Here is a 19,596-nt window from a genome sequence, read left to right on the forward strand (position 1 = left end):
GAGAGAGATGTAATATGTCTCTCTCTCTACCCCGCCTCCCACAGATACGCTCAAACCTATGATTTTCTCTGCAGTAGAGGAATTGTGACGTGTGCAAGTTGGTGGAGCAGCTGCATTTTAAAAAGCTTGACACCCACGCGTTCTCAAGAGTGCTTCTCTACTACTGCGACATCACAGTCTGCCTTCTTCTGTCCATCTCTCTCTTAACATACAGAGAGTTTGTGTCTCTCAGTGTGTGTGTGTGGGTGTGTGTGTGTATATAGTATATGTATATACATTTAAAAAAATATTTTGAAGGAAGTCTCTTCTGCTCACAAAGGCTGCATTTATTTGATCAAAAATACTGTAAAACAGTAATATTGTGAAAAATTATTATTATTATTATTTTCAGCATCATTACTCCAGTCTTCAGTGTCACATGATCCTTCAGAAATAATTCTAATATGCTGATTTGCTGTTAGAATATACTTGCAGTATTTGTCAATAAATACTAAATTAATTTTTACATTTAAATTTGTAGTTTTAATAAACATTAAATTAACTTTTATGTATTTTGTTTTATTTTGTGCTTAATTTCTAGTAACTATTATGTGCTTTTTAATTTTTTTAATTGTACTATTTTTGTTTAAAGTTGTGTTTAATTTCTAGTAATAGTGTTTTTTTTATTGTTTTTTTTAATTATTACTATTTTTATTTTTATTTGTGTTTAATGTAGTAATTATGCTATGTGCTTTTGTTGTTTTTCTTTATTATTTTTTAAATATAACTGTTTTTGTTTAATTTTTTTATTTCACTTGTAGTTTTATTTTACTTTTTATTTTACAATTATTTCAGTTAGTTTCTAATTTTAATTGAGTTATTATCTGATATTTATATTTTATTTCAGGTTTATTTCAGTTGACAAAAAGGTTTTTAATTGACAATAATGTTTTAGTTAACAATAATAACACTGGTAGTAGTAGTAGTAGTAGTAGTTGTAGTAGTAGTATTGGTATTACTACAGTTTTCTAACAGTAGTGCATAATTTTGAGGCAACATTTTGCTTACAGTATTTCATATTGTTAGTATTTGTGTAGGTTTGTCATTTGTAGCCTTCTGACAGTTGGCGTTGTGATTGGTTCGCGCAGCTGTCAATCACAGTACTATCCACTCTCCATCAGTGTCTCTGCTGAAGGGAGGGTCGTTCGTCTCTCCTGTAATATATGAGTTTGTGTTCAGTTGAGGAGGTGAGAAACATTCTGTAACTAACTTTGGTCCAGTTTGTCAGTGGCTTAACTAAGTGTGATGTCAATATTCTCATCCTGAAGGTTATTGTCACCCTTGTTACCTGTGAAGATTTGACTAACTCTTATTCATTCAGGGAGCTGAATGAAGGTCCTTAAAATTCCGGCGCACTCTCTTTTTGGTCCCATGGAAACGGCCGGCCATTTTGATGCATGTTGTCATGGTGATGGAGGCGGGGAGGAGCAGTTATGGCCTGAAGGAAGAGTTCAGCTGGGATGCTTTTGTGTGTGTGTGTGTGTGTATGATTTGCACAATGTAGTGTCATTTTAACACTTATAAGAGCACAACATGGTCAAACTATAGGCTTAGAAAAAGTACTGTGGTATTACCATCAAAATATACCACTACTATGATGACATCATGATAATACAGCTGCATTATTCTTTTAAGTACCTGCCAATACCATTCAAGTACCATGATATGAATGTGATAATCATGTGCCATTCATATATCATGGTACTTAAATAGTACTGAGGTACTTCAGAAAATAACATGATATTACCATCATTGTGGAATCCACCTCAGTGTTTTTTTTTTCATGGTATATGCTATGTAAGTACCATGGTACTTTTTGTATAAATATTATGTTCTCTTGTGTTTTGTGTGGACAGTTATTTCTATTTGCTTATATTTTAAATATTTTTAAATATTGTGAGCATATCAAAAATACTGTGGTATTACCATCTGATATTATCACTGAACTGTGGTACTGTCATAATCAGCAAGCATTAGCAATAGCATATAATGTTTTACAGATTACATTCAGATTAGCAATTGCATTCAATTATGAATCTATATTAAAATATTTCAAATTTATGACATTTATAACTAGAATGATATTTTGCAAATGTAACAATCTTAAAAAAAATAATACTCATGATAACATGTAAACATTGCAGTTATCATGCAATAATAATATATTATATATTATTATTATTATATAATGTGCAACAAATCACTAGTGCATTCAAATAGTTACAAATTGTAATATATTTTTATATATTTTTATAACAATATAGCTGATACTAACACTGAACCACCGTACAATCATACTTTTTTTGCATTCAGTTGTGAATATATTAAAATATTAAATTATGTAATTTGTAACTAATGATTTTTTGCTAATTATATTCAATAATATGATAATATAAAAATATTTATGATGACTTAACATTGCAACTATCATATTTTAATTAAAAATAATGTATTCAATATTATTATATAATGTGCAACAAATCACTATATAGTTACAAAACTGATATTTTTTTCATATTCATAACTAAATGTAGCTGATACTTGCACTGAACCATCATACTATCAAATTTTCGTAACAGTTTTTAATTAATATAAGTAGTTAACAAACATTAGCATGAAATCTTTACCAAATGAGCAGTTGTATTCAGTTATGAATATACAGTATATTAAAATATATTAAATTTCATGATTTTTAAAACTATTTGAACGCATTAGTGAACTGGTGCACATTATATAAAAATATTTAATATCTAAATGTATTGTGACATTAGTGTTAATGTATTTATTTGTCTGTTTTTATGCATTTTATTCTTTGACATCGGACACGATCAGGAGGCATGTGTTATGTAATACAAAGCCACGTAAAGCTGTAATTTCTGTGGCATTAGCGTCACCAAATTAATTGCAAAAATAATGACTGTGTTCAAACAGGATTTCCAAACGGTGCTTGAGCCAGTGTTGATGTGTCGCACTGGAAATCAGCCTACAGATGTTTTACTTCTGCTTGTCCCTGCATATTATGAACGCATTTTAACACTGTAAAGATGACACACTTCAGCTTTGACATAATATAGAGATCATAGTGAAACAGGGTTTAATGTGGCCTCTCAATACCGAAGAGGAGGAAGACGTTGTTGTGTTTGTGTGTGTGCTAGTTCACTCTGTGTGCTGAGTCATTCCATTCCATTAACATCGTTTCCAGCGCTTTAGTCACCCGTTCAACACCTAGTCATCAGCGCAGCCTAAATAGCAGGCTGACAGTAGTGGGGCTAAATCTGGTGTCTGAACCCAGGACACATCAGAATGATGCGTCTGCTGCCGGGCCCCCACCAGAAGGACGTAATTCAGACCAGGAAGTGACCGGAAAGCAGATTTGCAGGCTTTTTCAGGAAGCTGCTGTCAGAGGTGAAGTGTGTAATTCTTTGTTAAAATACTTGCTTTTATCTCAGTTTAGTGCAGAGAAAAACTCTTAAAGGGTTAGTTCACCCAATAATGAAAATTAGCCCATAAATTAAAAAGCCGTGTGAGACACTTTTTTTTTAATGGATGGGCGCTTTTTATTTAACTTCTTTTGGACTGATGCATGCAACACCCGCTGAGTGGCATTAAACCGCTTGAAAGATCAAAAACTATTTTTAATATAACTCCGACTGGATTCGTATGAAAGAAGAAAGTCGTATACACCTAGGATGACTTGAGGGTGAGTAATTTATGGGCTAATTTTCATTTTTGGGTGAACTAACTCTTTAAGTAAGTGGACTTCCTGAAGCTTTATTTGTGCTCTGTGGGTTTGAGATGTCCAGCGTGACGTTAACTTCTGGCTCAGCCAATGAGGTGAGTTTGTGGGTGGGACTTCCTGTTTGGCTGGACAATGGAAGATGGAAGGCAGAATGGGCAGGAGGTCTTATAGGGAACTCATCTGGAAACGATAGTGTTGTTTGGCTCAGCTGGCACAGAAATGACAAAGTCAACATGAACCCATTTACTTTCATATTATGGCGTTTTTCATATTATGAAGATTATAAGTGATACAGGATGTTCAACAAGCAAAAACTTTAAGACTTGGAATTGATTGAGTGGTGAACAGTGTTATTTTAGTATTATTTTAATACTATTGTAGCATTTATGAATATTAATATGAATTAGCTTTTTTTTTTAAGTTTGAGTAATTTTATGTGCTTTTGTAATTTTTATTAGTTTTTTTCTAATGTATTTCTCTTTAGTTCTTCAACTTAAACTTAGTTTATTTTAATTAGTTGCCAAGGCAGCAGTTCTAAGTTAGCTTTAATTTGATTTGATTTCAGTTTTTGTAATTTTAGAATACCAACTTAAACTTATTTTATTTCAATTAGTTGCTAAGGCAACATTTCTAAGTTCCATCAAATGTTTTATTATTTTATTTTATTGTATTTTCAGTTTTAGGTTTAATAATTGTAGTACTTAAACTTTAGCTTTTATTTCAATTAGTTGCCAAGGTATTTGTAAGATTTAAAAGTTCAATCTAATATATTTAGTGTGTTTTTCTTTACCTTTAATATTATTTTTTATTTGTATTGCAGTTTTACTTTTAGTAATGTTGGTATTCCAGCTTAAAATTATTTTATGAAGACTTAAGTATGAACATTTCCAAGATCCATCTAATATTTTTATTTTATTTTATTGTTAATTTATAAACTTTTTTATTAGTTTTAGTTAACAGTAACAGCACTGATAATGAAAAGGAGAAAATAATTTTGATTTGATGATGTCACAAAAGTTTTTACATTTTATTATACATTTTAATTTATTTTTTATATTTAAAATAATGTGCTTTGATAAATAATTTACAGTAAGATAAGGATCAAGTGATAAGAAGGTAAATGAGTGACATTGACTGATGCATCATTAGCAAACCACAACATAATGCAGCTGTAGTTAAGAAACTGAAGTGTTTATGATGTGTTTATGTGTAGATAAAAGCATTATAAACCCTACATGTATCTCTGGCTCTTCACTTTATTTGAGTATAAAGGCACAAATCACAACTCATTACGAACCCTCATTAAACTTCAGTCAGCATTAATTGTCTATCTGCATCCCGGCGGATCCTGCTCTCATTCTTTGATTCGTTCTTCGCTCTTGTCCCTCAGGGAGTGTCTTTCCTTACGTAACATCACTGTACCGCACTACAGCGCTCCACACCTCCCGTGTGTTCCCTCCACATGATCACGTTCTCAGGGACCCCCAGCTTTTGACCTGGACTGCAGTGCAGCTTGGAAAATTACATAACCTTGCGTAAGCTAATTAGCATTAGTGATGTGCTCAGGAGCCACATCTGCAGATGATGGAGGTGCAGATGACTCTGTGAGCTCTTACACATTTTCCTTCCTAAACTTGCACACAAACTTATTTTGTAATTCCTTATAATTACGGAACGATTTGTTGTTGCATGTCAAGCAGCAATTGCCAATATTCAATATTAGCAGCATATAATTGGGTGAAATATGATGGCAGCTATGTGGAAGCACACAAATCCAGATTTAATGATGCTAGACTTGATTTATGAACTGAACTAATATGTTCAGCAGTCCGCTGTGAGAGAAGACAGACTGCCCCCTGCTGGTGTGTATGTTTATGGACACAACTTGCTGGAAGGTAATGTTGCATTTATAATTAGTCTTTATGATTTAGAATCTGTTTGTGATTAGATTGGCTTAATATGTGCCTTTTTATGTAAAGGCATACAGGTTGCAAGAAAAGTGTATTAACATAGTCACATTATTTTTGGACTAGTAGTTGCACACTGAAAAGCTAATTAGAGATGCTGACATGCTAATACACCTGGGGGATTTAGCGAAACATATTTTTCATCCTTTTGGTGGTAATTTTCTCTGAAATTGATTAAATTGGTGTTTCCTTTTCGCAGCAAAATATTAATGCATAATATTTAACTGCAATATTTACACTATACCATTTAAAGGTTTAGGATCAGATTTAATCTATTTTATTTATTCATGCATTTATTTATTTATTTTTGTTGAAAGAAATTCGTATTTTTATTGAGTAAGGATGCATTAAATAGATCAAAAGTGGCAGTAAAGACATTTCTATATCATCTTAAATACATTCTGCTATTTTGAACTTTCTATTCATCAAAGAATCCTGAAAAATATTGTGCTATGGTGCCCAAAAATTCAGCAGCACACCTGTTTTTAACACATTGATAATAATGAGAAATGTTTCTTGAGCAGCAAATCAGCATATTAGAATGCTTTCTGAAGGATCATGTGACACTGAAGACTGGAGTAATGATGCTGAAAATTCAGCTTTGATCACAGGAATAAATTACATTTTAGTCATTTTAAATTGTAATAATATTTCACAACATTACTGTTTTTGCAGAGCATTTTAGTAAGAAAGACAAGAGACATTGGCATGCTGCTTGTGTCACTTTCTTGCAGTATTAAAAGTGTTAAAAGGGAAGAGAGGCCTAATTGTTTGACCGTAATCAGTTTTTCTGCTTTAATTAGACTGGCAGGCCAATTTCCAAAGGGTTTTCAGTAATAAAGGTGCGCCTCGAGGGTGAAAAAAACATTCGGAAACACACTTTCTGATGGTCTGCATAATTAAATCGGTATAAATGAAAGGGATATCTAATGCTCTGTGTTCGCTACACCACCTCGCAAGGGCAAAATGTGTTTTTTCTGTCATCCATCAGTATTTGTATCCATTTAGCCTCGCAGACGGTACCGCCGATGACGCGGTGGTTTTTAATTGAAAGTCGATATGGCCTTTATGCGCTCTCATTTCTATGGGACCTCATCAATTAAATGCATTTCATTAGATGGGAATAGTTTACGAATGCTTGTGTAGTTTGAGACGAAAATGTTTTTTTGTTGAGCAACCCTTTGCATTTCTGTAATGGTTTAATGAAGTGGAGAGCTTTGACGCCTAGATATGATCCGTGGCTTGTTTTTGTCTCACTTGAGATTTTTACATTTATAATGTTTGCTCAATCTGACTTTTAAGACAAGTGTAATGTTTCATCACAGACAGTCTTGTGGTTGGACTTGAAATATCAGTGGGGCGTCTTGCGTCAGAGCATTGCACAGGTACAACGATGAGTTAAACTAGTTTTGAAAGGGCCAGCCGTGCTTTACTCCAAAATGGAGTTGAACATGATAGCGCTTCTGTGTGTGCGTTCCCATCAGAACGGAGGGATGGATAATGCACCAATGACTTCCTATTGGTTAAGGATTAGACTAATCCTACTTTAGGTTCAGGTAAGCCAGGGAGGCCGTGGTTGCTTCCTCCTCCTCATGAGTGATTATTGAGGTTGGACATGTTTCCTGTCTGCCACCTCCTCCTTCTCACCGAGACATTTTTGATATTTGACAAAGCCAAGTACTTGAACTGAGCATGACGTTAGTCAGTCTGTCAAAAGCAGTGCTAGGATTTTGCCGTCAGAGCATGCTTAAATAGAAGATGATTTGGACCCTGAACTTGGTTTTTTAGTTTGGTCTTGGCCTGATAATGCCACTGGTTAAAGGATATTCCTGTAGTTTGGGAAAGTTGTCATGATGATGTGTTTTGGAGGGAGAAGACGGCCGAGACACAACCATCTGCAGTGGGGCGAAGAGGACTGTTTGATCTCAGTGGAGGTTATAGGGGTGACGAATCCTTACGCGGTAGACACAGGTAATAAATCCTTCTTCAAAGGAGAGCAATCCGTTTCATGTGTACAGGTGTTAATTCCTGTCTGATCAACACAGGTACTGATTCGTGTTCAGTTTTTTGGGCTTTTGTAGTGTTTGCTTTAATGCTGTTGTCGTTTGGTAATTAAACACCTGAACTGTTCAATTAAATACGAGAATTGAGGTCATCTGTGGTCAGATGTATTTTATTTTTAGAGGGCATTGAAAAGGAAAAATTGTAAATACCAAATATCCATGTCTTTGTGTTGTCTGTTTACTAGAGTCCTTTTGGGAAAATAGTATTTATTCTGAACTTTGTAGACATTTGTACTTGTTGCTTTGATGTTAGATGTATTTGAAGTGCTGTGGAAGCTGTTAAAGTGAAGGCATTTCAGGTATGATAAACTTAGTTACGTGTGATTATTTTTGTAGTGAATGAACAGTGAGTCATCAGGGACATACATATGATGTTTTGGCTGTTGCATTGTGTTTTGAATAATTATAGCATGGGGTATCATTTTAGTTGAGGTTTTAACAAGAGCTTGTAGGAGCTAAATCTAGAAATGGATATGTTTGGTTGGCTAAATATGGCTTTAAAGTTAAACCGTAAGCAATTATGTTCTCAAATATGTCCAAGTAGTTGAGTTTATTAGGTTATACAAATTGGAAATTGATCAAAGATCTTAATCTGAGTGGGTGTAAGCTCAAGATACCAGTGGCCTATGGCCAAGAAACTTGTAGAAATGTTTTTTCTTATCGAAAAGACTTCAAAGAAAAATTGAATTCATAGGAAGGAGATCAGAGAGCACAGATCATCTGGATCTGTTGACTGGTCTTTTCAAACTCATGTCATCTGTACGCCGGAAGTTAAAGAAGGAAAGAAGAAAGGAAAGAAAGAAGTAATAAAAGGAGGGGAAAGAAGAAAATAGGAAGAGAAGGAAAGAACAAGAGAAAGAAACAAGGAAAGAATGGAAGAAAGGAAAGAAACTGACAAAAAGAAAGACAGTAAGAAAGGAAAGAAGTAAAGAGGGAAAGAACAAAGGAAATAAAAGTGGGGAAGTATGAAGAGCGAAAGAAAGAAGGAAAAGGGAAAGAGTGCTGCTGTATTGTTTAGCATCTTTTTGCAAATCTGTTCGATTAAAGTTGTATATTTCCTCTCAAAAATCCCATTACTCCGCAGGAATCTTTGTTTAAATGTTGTTAAGTGAGTCTCAGTCTAATAGTTTTTCTCTATGGCAGTGTAGTAGTACTGGACTGGTGGGGTAGTTTTCATTGGAACCACTTGTGGGTGCTCTTTACAAGCACAAAATCTGCTCCCTTGTTTTCCTAATCCAGATGGCTTTTAGGCCAGTCAGATTCGCCATATTAGGAACAGATATTCATGTTGTACTGAATCCTAGCAAGCCATCCTAATAGCAAAGCTAAACTATTGGATATCGGGTAGATGCTTTGAACTCTTCTGTATGTATTTTCATAGTGGAGATAGCTTCTGCATGCACATTTAGTTCCACTGTGACTTTCATTGCACATCAACTTTCTTTCCTATAATACTTAAAGACTCAACTATTCACCCCCATAAGTGATGTGAAAACATTTTACATTCAGTTCTTTTAGCATATGCAAAACTTGCATGAGAAAACTTGGGAATTGTTTGGCATTTCATCCTGCCCTCATGAAATGAGCTCCCCAGTTTTGTTTGCCAATTTCTGTCATGTTCAATTGGTTGAGGAAATGCAGTTGCGAGGGAGGGCAGTTTAGGAAGGGAGGGTAGGAACAAGGGAGCCAAAGAGAGGCAGGCTCTGGGAAAGGGAAACTCTACAAAATGCCCTTTAATTTGGATGCTTTTTAGGATGGTGCAAATGTTGGTAACCGTGCCGAAGATACTCTCCGCTCCAAGCATCAGGCACCCTCCGTTTTAATCTTCAGTCAAAGCAGTAACTCCCACAGGGATTTCTCTACAGGTGCCTTGGCAATGGCTCTGCTTTAAGGAGACAAAGGATTCTGCTCCTTGTTTTGCTGCTATCCTTGGGACATGTGGGAACAACTTGACGTTCAAACAGACCCCTCTCGCTCATGCCAAGAACTGGAACATTAAGGAATTTGCCTACACTGCTGACTGCAGGGTTGCACAGACCTGTTTTTGACCGTAGGAGAAGACCAAAGACTTCTTAATCGGTGGCTGCATTCATCACTCCATTGCGCACAGGTTTGTGTTTTCATAGAGTGCTTATTTCCCCCCATAATCCCCTGCAAGGTAAAAGTTGCAGTGAGGTCATGCTGGGGCTTGTTTGAAGTTCCCCCCCCCCCAACTCCGTCTCCGTCTCTCACAAGTCAAAGGTGAGGGATTATGCTTGCTTTTGGAATGTGGCCTGGAGGTGAAAGACTCCAAGAGCGACTGTGTTAGAGAGAGAGTGCCTAAGTTGCAGAGAACAAGCTTTTGGAAGTGTGTCCATGATATGAAATGTGATTTTTAAAGGTAGGATCACATCTCTTCGCCAAGACAAAATTGGTGAAAATCTGTACGAAGTTGCTTCTTTTCCAGAATGGGACTCCAGGAGGAGGTACAGACTCTGACGCCTTCAGGAGGGGCTGAGACTAGAAGAGGAGAGGCTGAGCTAGGAGTCGTGAAGAACAATGTGGGAGAGGAGGAGGACGACGACGAAAGACAAGAGACGGATCAGAGGGGAGAATGTCGAGAAAGCCCGGGGCAGAGGAGGAGTGCAGTTGGAAAGCCCAACAGGTGGCTTTACCTAAGCAGCACAGGGAATGGGGGGCGGAGGAAAGGGGAAGTACTAGGAATGAGGACGGACCGGTTACCTCCTTTCCTCCAGGACAGCTGTGTGCAACAAGCGTCTGCGGAAGACTTAGACTTGGCTGGGGAAGAAAAAGCATGGACCAGAGAACTCAGTGCTGATGTTTGCCACATTCCCATTAAGGAACTAAGTTGCAATGCTGTTTTTCTGGAAAATGCAACAGAACCTCATGTGGCGGTCTTGCGAAGGCCTGCACATGGGCTTCGGCTCCTGGGCAGCAGAAGAGCCGTGAGGATGTTTGTCTTCCCAGACGACAACAGGAGACACCAAAACACAGCGACCAACCACCAAGACAGCTCTGCAAAACCTCACAGTGATTATATGTTGGCAGCTACCAACTCAAACAACAATATTCTGCCTACCTCGACCCCAAATAAGCAAGGTTGCCCAGATGTGGTCCAGCGGTGTAGGAGAAGACGTGCCGAGCTGCGTGCAATAGACGGTCTAAAACCAGACATGCCGCCTTCTGTCAACCTGTTTCCTCATCCAATAGAAGAACCGCCAGTACGTCGGACTTTGAAAAGCAAGAACAAACCACGGCCCATTAGAATGACTGTTCTTGAGCTTAATAAAGAGCGTATTGGATCCCGGGATGAGCTCGCAAGCCACGCTTCCACTGGCACCGGTAGTTTGCCTCGTCCAGGCTTCCGATGGAGATGGTTTGGTCGACAGGCAACTGGAAAGGAAGTGGTGGCGAAACAAACTTCAACAAGGCTAAAGGAATCCAACAAGACAGAAGAACCAAAGACAACATTCGGATCCCTGCGGAGGAGCTTGAGTCTAAGGATGAGGCGGAATCGTAATCAACCTGAGCAGGAGAACCGAACTGAATGGAGACGCACTTCAAGTATCGGAGAACTATCTATGCAAACCACTCGCCCGTTTTCCTATCTTACTGGCAGGATGTTAACGCCAGCTCATGAGCAAGATGAGGATCAAGGGGCCACACAGTACATTCAGTACCAAACTCGGGGCAAGGTGGCCGTCTTGGAGGTCCCTCTCCATTCTGCCAAACTAACAAAGCCCACCAAACATTTGCAACCAGAGACTAGTTTTTGGCAGTTAATTGCTAGTAATTTTAAGAGGAAAGACCCGTTGTCCAGCAACAAATCTGAGCTGTTCACTGAAAGCCAAGCAGTTGGCAGCCACCCCCCTGCGAGAAATAAAAAGCCAGATTCTGTTGCCATAGAGACTCTAGCTGGCATTGGTTTCCGCAAAGGTCAAGGTAAGTTGTGTAAAATGCATAATTTCATTCCACATCCTAGTCTTGACGCAGAAAAAGGTGCTGCTTTTTGTCTGAAGAGGACAGACTCTTGAGTGCCAGGATGTAGCCTTGGAGAGCAGGGCAAATTGATTAAATATTAAAACGATATTGAAGGTCTGGCTTGGGCAGCACCAACAGGCATAATAAGAGGTTAAATGCATTATTCACTCTGAGTGCTTTGGCTCTGTTGGAGTGTGTGTGTGTGCTTGAGCTGTTAATTGGCTCCAAGAGGAGTTTTCTTCTAGTGTAAGTCTGCACTGCAATTGAATTAGGAAGCAAAAAAGCGTCCATCAAATCTTGTTTAATCATTAACGCTTTGAAGGTAATCAAATAGACTGCAGGAATGAGTCAAGGATGGAAGATGTAGACGAATAAAGAGAGGGAATAATTTAAGGACTCTCTTCTACTATCAGAATGCTATATGTAACAATCCCGTTCTCATGGGATTGGAGTTGGGATTCGTTTTTGGTTTCGCAGCTCTGAAGGTTAAATCGTGACCCAGCATGCAGACAACAACCTCATGATAATTTAAACATGTTTTTGTTCCTTCCCTGCAGCTTCTGCGTTGTCTCAGAGGTAGTGAAGACAAATAGTGCCGTTTCAGAGCTTTACGCTGTGATTTAAAAAAGGGATTAGGTTACGTAGAGTGAGACAAGGTGTATACAGGCCTAGGTTCTTAACCTTAAGTCACCTCAGCTCCCTTGTAATCCTTATTTCGATGATGAAAATTTGATTAGTTTTGCCTGTGGCATTTTCTTTGGATGTAAGTATTTGTAATAAGTATGTGTGCAGCATTACACAAGTTTAACATAAATTATATTTGTTTTTTTGCAATTGTTGAAGATGCCGGGGTGCAGTGTATAATTTGAATGAAATGTCTGCAAACACAAAATGACTGAAATGTCAGTGGAGAGATGCTAGCACATCTGCTATTGAAATAGAGCTGTCCTTATTAGTGTTGTCACGGTACCAAAATTTCAGTATTCGGTACCAATACCAGTGAAAATCCACGGTTCTCGGTACCAATTTCGGTACCAAAGCAAAACACAATATGATTGAGTGAGGAGGACATGTTTCAGGATGGAAGATGATTTATTGGCAGCACACCTTGAGATGGTTTGAGCACTTATTATGTAGCGGAAGCCTCATTTCAGCTCAAGTCTCACCAGAATGTTAAAATTAAGGTATCTATCTATCTATCTATCTATCTATCTATCTGTCTGTCTGTCTGTCTGTCTGTCTATCTATCTATCTATCTATCTATCTATCTATCTTATCTGTCTGTCTGTCTGTCTAATCTAAAAATACACATTTAAAATATGTTTGATTGCACTCATGCATTTGTAATACATTTTGAGAGTGTTATTCAGATTTGTTGATTCATATATTTCATTGGGCTGATTTATTAACACATTCACAGTAAAGATGGTTGGAGTTAGTGATGCTGAGATTATCCATAAATATCCATAATTCTAGAAACACATATCTGTTAACATTTCAAAAACATGTTTTAATCTTTCATGACACTTAAAAAAGTTCGTTCAGGTCAGGTAGTGCATCTCTAGTTCATTCTCAGAATAAAGGAAGAGCTTTCAATCCCTTAATTTGCATTATATACAGAGACTAATTTCATAAGAAACTAGATTATGTGTGGCCTTTTTGTAAATTGTGACCTTTTTGGCACATACTAATTTGCTTTCACTTGAATGATTTTATTATATATGATGACATTTTTTCTTTTCTTTTTTTTTCTTGTTGTTTGTGACCCTGGACCACAAAACCAGTCTTAAGTGTCAGTTTTTCAAAATTGAGAGTTGTACATCTGAAAGCTTTCGATTGATGTATGGTTTGTTAGGATAGGACAATATTTGGCCATATAGATACAACTATTTGAATATCTGGAAATTAAAATATTGAGAAAATCGCCTTAAAAGTTGTCTAAATTAAGTCCTTAGCCATGCATATTACTAATCAAAAATTAAGTTTTTATATATTTGCGGTAGGAAAGTTACAAAATATCTTCATGGAACATGATCTTTACTTAATATCCTAATGATTTTTGGCATAAAATAAAAATCTATTATTTTGTCCCATACAATGCATTTTTGGCTATTGCTACAAATATACCCCAGCGACTTAAGACTGGTTTTGTGGTCCAGGGTCACATATTTCATGTTGTTTTATTTTAATAGACAGTATTTGGGCAGACCAGTGACACTGCCACTTCAAAGTGATCCAACTAGAAATCGGCCAACATCCAATCAATGGACTTGCGCTGATCATAACAATCTACTCACATTACCTACTCAAGTATATCTTGCAAAGCTCACTTTAGCACAGCAAACTCCCACAAATGACTTACAGGGCTTGTTTTTAGGCAGTACCATTAGTCATTCGTCAAATGGAGATAATAAATTAATTGAGGTTTACACCCTTGGCATCTGCTTGAGTTTATTTTCATTGGTTACTATGGAAACTATCCTCCCCAAGCTCCCTGACTGACCTTTCTTTATAAAAGTTGACTGACAGCCTGAATTTAGGTGTGTTTGCTGAACTTGAGAGCTTTTTGGACCAAAGCTTATGTCTGTGGATTGCGCGTACCTGTCGCTACATGCCCTGGTAGTTTGACAAGCAGGTCGTTCCTGGATCTTGACTGTTTTCTGTAACTGTGACTTCTTTGTATTTTAAGCCCGGAAGGCTTTACCTTCTTCTAGGGCTGTGCAAAAAATCGAATGCGATTTTCATGTGCATCTCGTCAGTAAAGCCGCTCCTGTGATTAGTAGTAAATCTCCAGCATGTGTGTTCAGATGGAGCGGCATTTACTACACAGAGCCGTAGTTCACTGACAAGCTACACAAATTTGCGTTCAAAATCGCAGGCGATTCATTGCCGAGGAGATTTACTACTAATCACAGGAGCGGCTTTACTGACGAGATGCGCTTGAAAATTGCATTAGATTTTTTGCACAGCCCTACCTTCTTCCATCACCTGCGTACAAAGTGTCATCAGGTCTGCTCAGATGGAATTTGGATGACTTTTTGGCCTTGGGGTCGTGATGGTGGAGTTTCAATGGCAGGGTAAAAAAATGGTGTGAGGGCACTTCAGAGGGTGCATAGCTAGAAAAATGCATCATAGGAAGCTTGAAAGAATCCATTACTGTGTGTTATAAAGGCACAAGTCTCCAGTAAAGTCTCCAACTGGGGCTGAAATTGCACTCAGCACTATTTCTAAACACTCTCCCATGTGATTTGCGATGGCCTTGCCCTCTCTTAAAACTCTGAGTCATATTTTCTTCAGCTTGATAACAATAAAGTTATCTCGGCTCCCATATGATACGAAAAGCGCTTTGTTTGCAGTTCACTCTACATAAGAAAAAGCATCAAATTGTAGTTCAACATCAGTTTGATGCCTTTTTACCGCAATAGGGTTTAATTTCAGTGACATTCACATCTGTCGCTCCAAAATACCGCAGTGTTTACTTGATACCTGAGTAGGGCTGTCGCGATTCGTCGATTTTATTCGACTATTCGAATTTTTAAAATCCTCGACTTCATTTTGCTTGCGTCGGAACATATTATTATTGCCTCATTGCTATTATATATGTATTGTAAGTAATTTTAAAGGCTATTGTTCACTTACATATTTTTATTACCACAAAAAAATTTATTATAATTATAGGGCACTATGAACTCCGTTTTATTTCCAAATTCAGTTTTTCATTCAATCCATTTTCATTTTTCTATACTCCGTTTTAATGGTTAAATAAAATTTTATTAATCAAAAAGCCTGTCTAATTAATTGAGTTTTACAGTTTTATCTTTACCAAATTCTGTTTTCCATTATTTTCTGGATTCCATTTTAATGGTTCCATTAAACTTTAATAATCAGAAGCATCTCCAATTAATTGATTTTATTTATTTTTTTTAAAGTCTTTTTTTTTTTTTTTCAGAAATACTGCACATTTACATTTTTCTCCTAAATAAATTCTGGTAAATAATATTTCTGGTAAATACTCCTTTAAAAAGCGTTTTTTGATTATAATTTTATTAGTAGTAGACTATAACACATGGATATGTTGTCATTCTTACACTATAATACTGAACTATGATTTCAGTGATTTGGACTATGAGATGGACACTTGCTTCTTGCACTTTATGTTGCACTTTACTTTTTTACTTTTGGATTTAATTTGGTTTAATTAAATATAGTTTAATAAAATATTCTTAAAATTGTTGATTTTTTTTGTGGGAAATTAATCAACCGATTAATCGATAAATTAGTCGACAGATTAATCGAAATAAAAACAGTCGTTAGTGGCAGCCCTATACCTGAGTTGAGTTTAGATCATGCGTAGCCAGTTTTTAGCTGGCTTCTGAAGTCTAATTACTTTGATTTGTTTTGACTTGAAACATCTTTGGGAAAAGAATGGTAATATAGTGGGATTGCGAGGTGTGGTTGTCAAGCTCGGATGTGTTTGCCTGTTGGCATGCGTCCACTTTTCCATGGATCTGTGTGTGAGAGTGAGGATGGAGGTTGAAAAGGCCTGGTTTCATCAGGGCATGTTGCTGAGCGCAGCAGGAAGAATCTCATCTGAGTCACTTCAGCAGTTTGTTGAGTGCGAAGGGAGGGTGAGACATCAAGTTTAAATGAAGGACGGAGAAAACACCTCTTGACTTGCTGTGCGTTACGCTTAGCACACCATGTTCTCACCATCACACAAGAACTGAACGAGTCTCTTTTTGGTATGCATGGAACTATTCGCTCGCAAATGGGTTCGTTTCTTGGTGTGTGTTTCTCAGTCCCTTGAATCCACAAAGGGTTTTTTTCTTCTCTTCCCCGACGCTTTGAATAGTAATTTTGATTAGATTGGACAAGAGCAGCGGAGTGAAAAATGAACCGAACAATGCAGTGCCACAAACCTCTGTGGTGCTTTAAACAAGGCTGCCCATGTGCCGCTGTGATGACTTAATCGCTGCACGACAGATAGTGTGTGTGTGTGTGTGTGTGTGTGTGTGTGGCATGGAAATGGGCAGGATTTTATTGGGCCAGTGAGGCTTGTGTTTTCACTGTCATGTCAATCCATGTAGCCAACATGACAAACATGATTATTAGTAACAATTAAGCCTGTGATCTTCTGCGTGAGGGGATGACATAATTTTCATTTACAGTAAGTGCTGTTTTTGGAGGCTGTGTGTTATGAAGACCAGGAGGGACACTTAAAAATAAACTGATTTCTTCCATTTATTTTTAAGTGGCAGTCCAATTATCAATGTATGCATTTAAAAAACATTAAAAAAAAAATACAATTGAGAAATAAATAGGCTTATTTAAATAATAAAGTACTAAATAATTTTTAATGGCAACATTTAAATGTAATTTATTTTACAAATTGCTTTTCTTTGCTTTTGCTAATGTTTTATCCATCCATTTGTTTATAAAAACAAGAATTAAAAACACTAACTTGATGAGATTCATACTTGGCTTTAATAAATAGAATATTAATTACATTTAGTTAATATAAAAATATAAAATAGATAATTTTTTCCATTTCTTTTTCTGATAGTGAAAGTAATGTTTACTTAACCAAGAAAATGTGACTGGGACATGAATTTACATTTGATTAAAAAAATAAAAAATAAAAATCTTTGAGGACTTTGCCTCATTTCAGAACACCACCACACACATTGTTTTTTTTTAGTATTTTTATTATTATTTATTACATTTAGTTAATATAAAAATATAAAATAGATGATTTTTTCCATTTCTTTTTCTGATAGTGAAAGTAATGTTTACTTAACCAAGAAAATGTGACTGGGGCATGAATTTACATTTGATTAAAAAAAAAAAACTTTGAGGACTTTGCCTCATTTCAGAACACCACCACACACATTTGTTTTTTTAGTATTTTTATTATATTTTTTACATATTTTTTTTAGATATATATCATATCTAAAAACAGTTTATTCTAGTTAATTGATTAGGTAAGAAAAAATATGTTTTATAAATATATTTAATATTTAGTTTTTCTTAAATATTTTATTTTTCTTAAGAAAAATGAAACTTAATTCTACATGAATCTGTTTTTTCATGATTTTTTGATTATTGTTAATGATTTCATCAATAATATTTCTGGTTGATAGCCATAAGGATTGTTATATGTGTATAAGCAGTAACGTATACTATAGTGTCGGTCCAGTTCACTGAGTGAAATGAATGACATCATCACGTACTAAAGTTTTCTGTCTGTTTCTTTCCAGATTCCTTCGTTAACAGTCAGGAATGGACATTGAGTCGATCAGTACCAGAGCTCAAAGTGGTGAGTGATCTTCCCACCCCTTTGCCTTGTCATCTTATCTCTTAACTTTATGTGGAACCGTAAATCCTGACATGTCGAGGACTGAATATATTCAGCAAGCAGTGAGATGTCAGTCACTCTCTGTAATGATATTTCGGCTCGTGTCACTCTTGAGTTATTCTGCTGACGTTCCCTCAGAATAGCCACCAATCAGAAAATACAGAGTTCACTGATGCTTCATACACACTATCACTGTCAAAATGTGACTAGAATAACTCAATTTATGCTATATTAATTTTTTACGCTGTATATGGATCATTTAGTAGTACAAAAATATACATACAATTATGCAGATCATAGTTTTACTAGTATCAGTATCAGCTTCATGGAAGAATAATCCAACTCCAGAATCATAATTATCCAATTTAAAAATCACCCTCATTTTAACATCTTAATATGAGGCAACATGATGAAACTATATGCTCGTGAAGCTTTTACATCCAATATTCTCCTAATGAAGTTTCGGTCCTCCTCTTTGTTCTTGAGGCCTGCAGCGGCCGCTTGAGTAACTTATAACTGCTCATCTGGGCCTTTATTATTGAGGAAGATTGTTACTGTTTGAACCTTGTTAACAGTACACACCACCCTCTGATGAACCCGAACGCTGTTCAGCATCAGCCTCTGGTGTTTTAATGATGACGAAGGAGGATGTTTGGTGTTTAGGGTAAAGAAAGGACAGAGTTTTTCCATTTCCACGACGAAAGCAGTATTCGGTGCTCTTTTGAAACTCAATGTTGGTCCAAGTGATGCACGATGTACTTTGTCAGTGGCTAATGTGAGCATTTATTTAATGCATTTCAATTTTGATTTAATTACTGCCATTATATTATATTGTATATATATTTTTTGTATTTATATCTTTATTAGCATTATATTTAACTTTTAATATTTTTTTTAATAATTGTTTTTTTTTACATATTTACATTTTTTCATTGAATTTCTTTTAACTGGGCTGGTGTATTTAGCCATAATTAATGTAAACATTGTGTTAATATATTAATTAAAATATAAAAAAGTATTATTTGCTATTACAATAATAATTATTAGTATTATATAATTATTATTTAATTTATATATTATTAATATTATTATTATTATTATTATATATTTGTTATAATTGTTTATTAATTGTATATGTGACCCTGGCCTGGACCATAAAACCAGTCATAAGTCGCACGGGTATATTTGTAGCAATAGCCAAAAAAACATTGCATGGGTCAAAATTATCGATTTTTCTTTTATGCCAAAAATCATTAGGATATTAAGTGAAGATCATGTTCCATGAAGATATTTGGTAAATTTCCTACCGTAAATATATCAAAAATGTATTATTAGTAATATGCGTTGCTAAGGACTTTAGACAACTTTAAAGGTGATTTTCTCAATATTTAGATTTTTTTGCACCCTCAGATTCCAGATTTTTAAATAGTTGTATCTCGGCCAAATATTGTC

At 36.0% G+C, this 19,596-nt stretch overlaps 1 protein-coding gene across 3 annotated transcripts in view; it reads left to right on the forward strand.

Annotated features, from left to right (window-relative positions):
* LOC107677248 (arf-GAP with GTPase, ANK repeat and PH domain-containing protein 3) overlaps positions 1–19,596 on the forward strand; it is a 180,975-nt gene that overhangs the window by 66,477 nt on the left and 94,902 nt on the right. For 2 of the 3 annotated variants that reach the window (XM_016472072.1, XM_016472073.1), the window contains exons 1-2: positions 10,238–11,750; positions 18,047–18,105. In XM_016472072.1, coding sequence (XP_016327558.1) covers positions 10,256–11,750; positions 18,047–18,105 — 1,554 coding nt within the window. In that variant the 5' untranslated portion in view covers positions 10,238–10,255. Of the gene's footprint in view, positions 1–10,237; positions 11,751–18,046; positions 18,106–19,596 lie in introns of those variants that run through there. The other variant, XM_016472074.1, reaches the window with a different exon arrangement.

Source organism: Sinocyclocheilus anshuiensis, unplaced genomic scaffold (genome assembly GCF_001515605.1).
Source record: "Sinocyclocheilus anshuiensis isolate Anshui unplaced genomic scaffold, SAMN03320099.WGS_v1.1 scaffold392, whole genome shotgun sequence".
NCBI lineage: Eukaryota > Metazoa > Chordata > Actinopteri > Cypriniformes > Cyprinidae > Sinocyclocheilus > Sinocyclocheilus anshuiensis.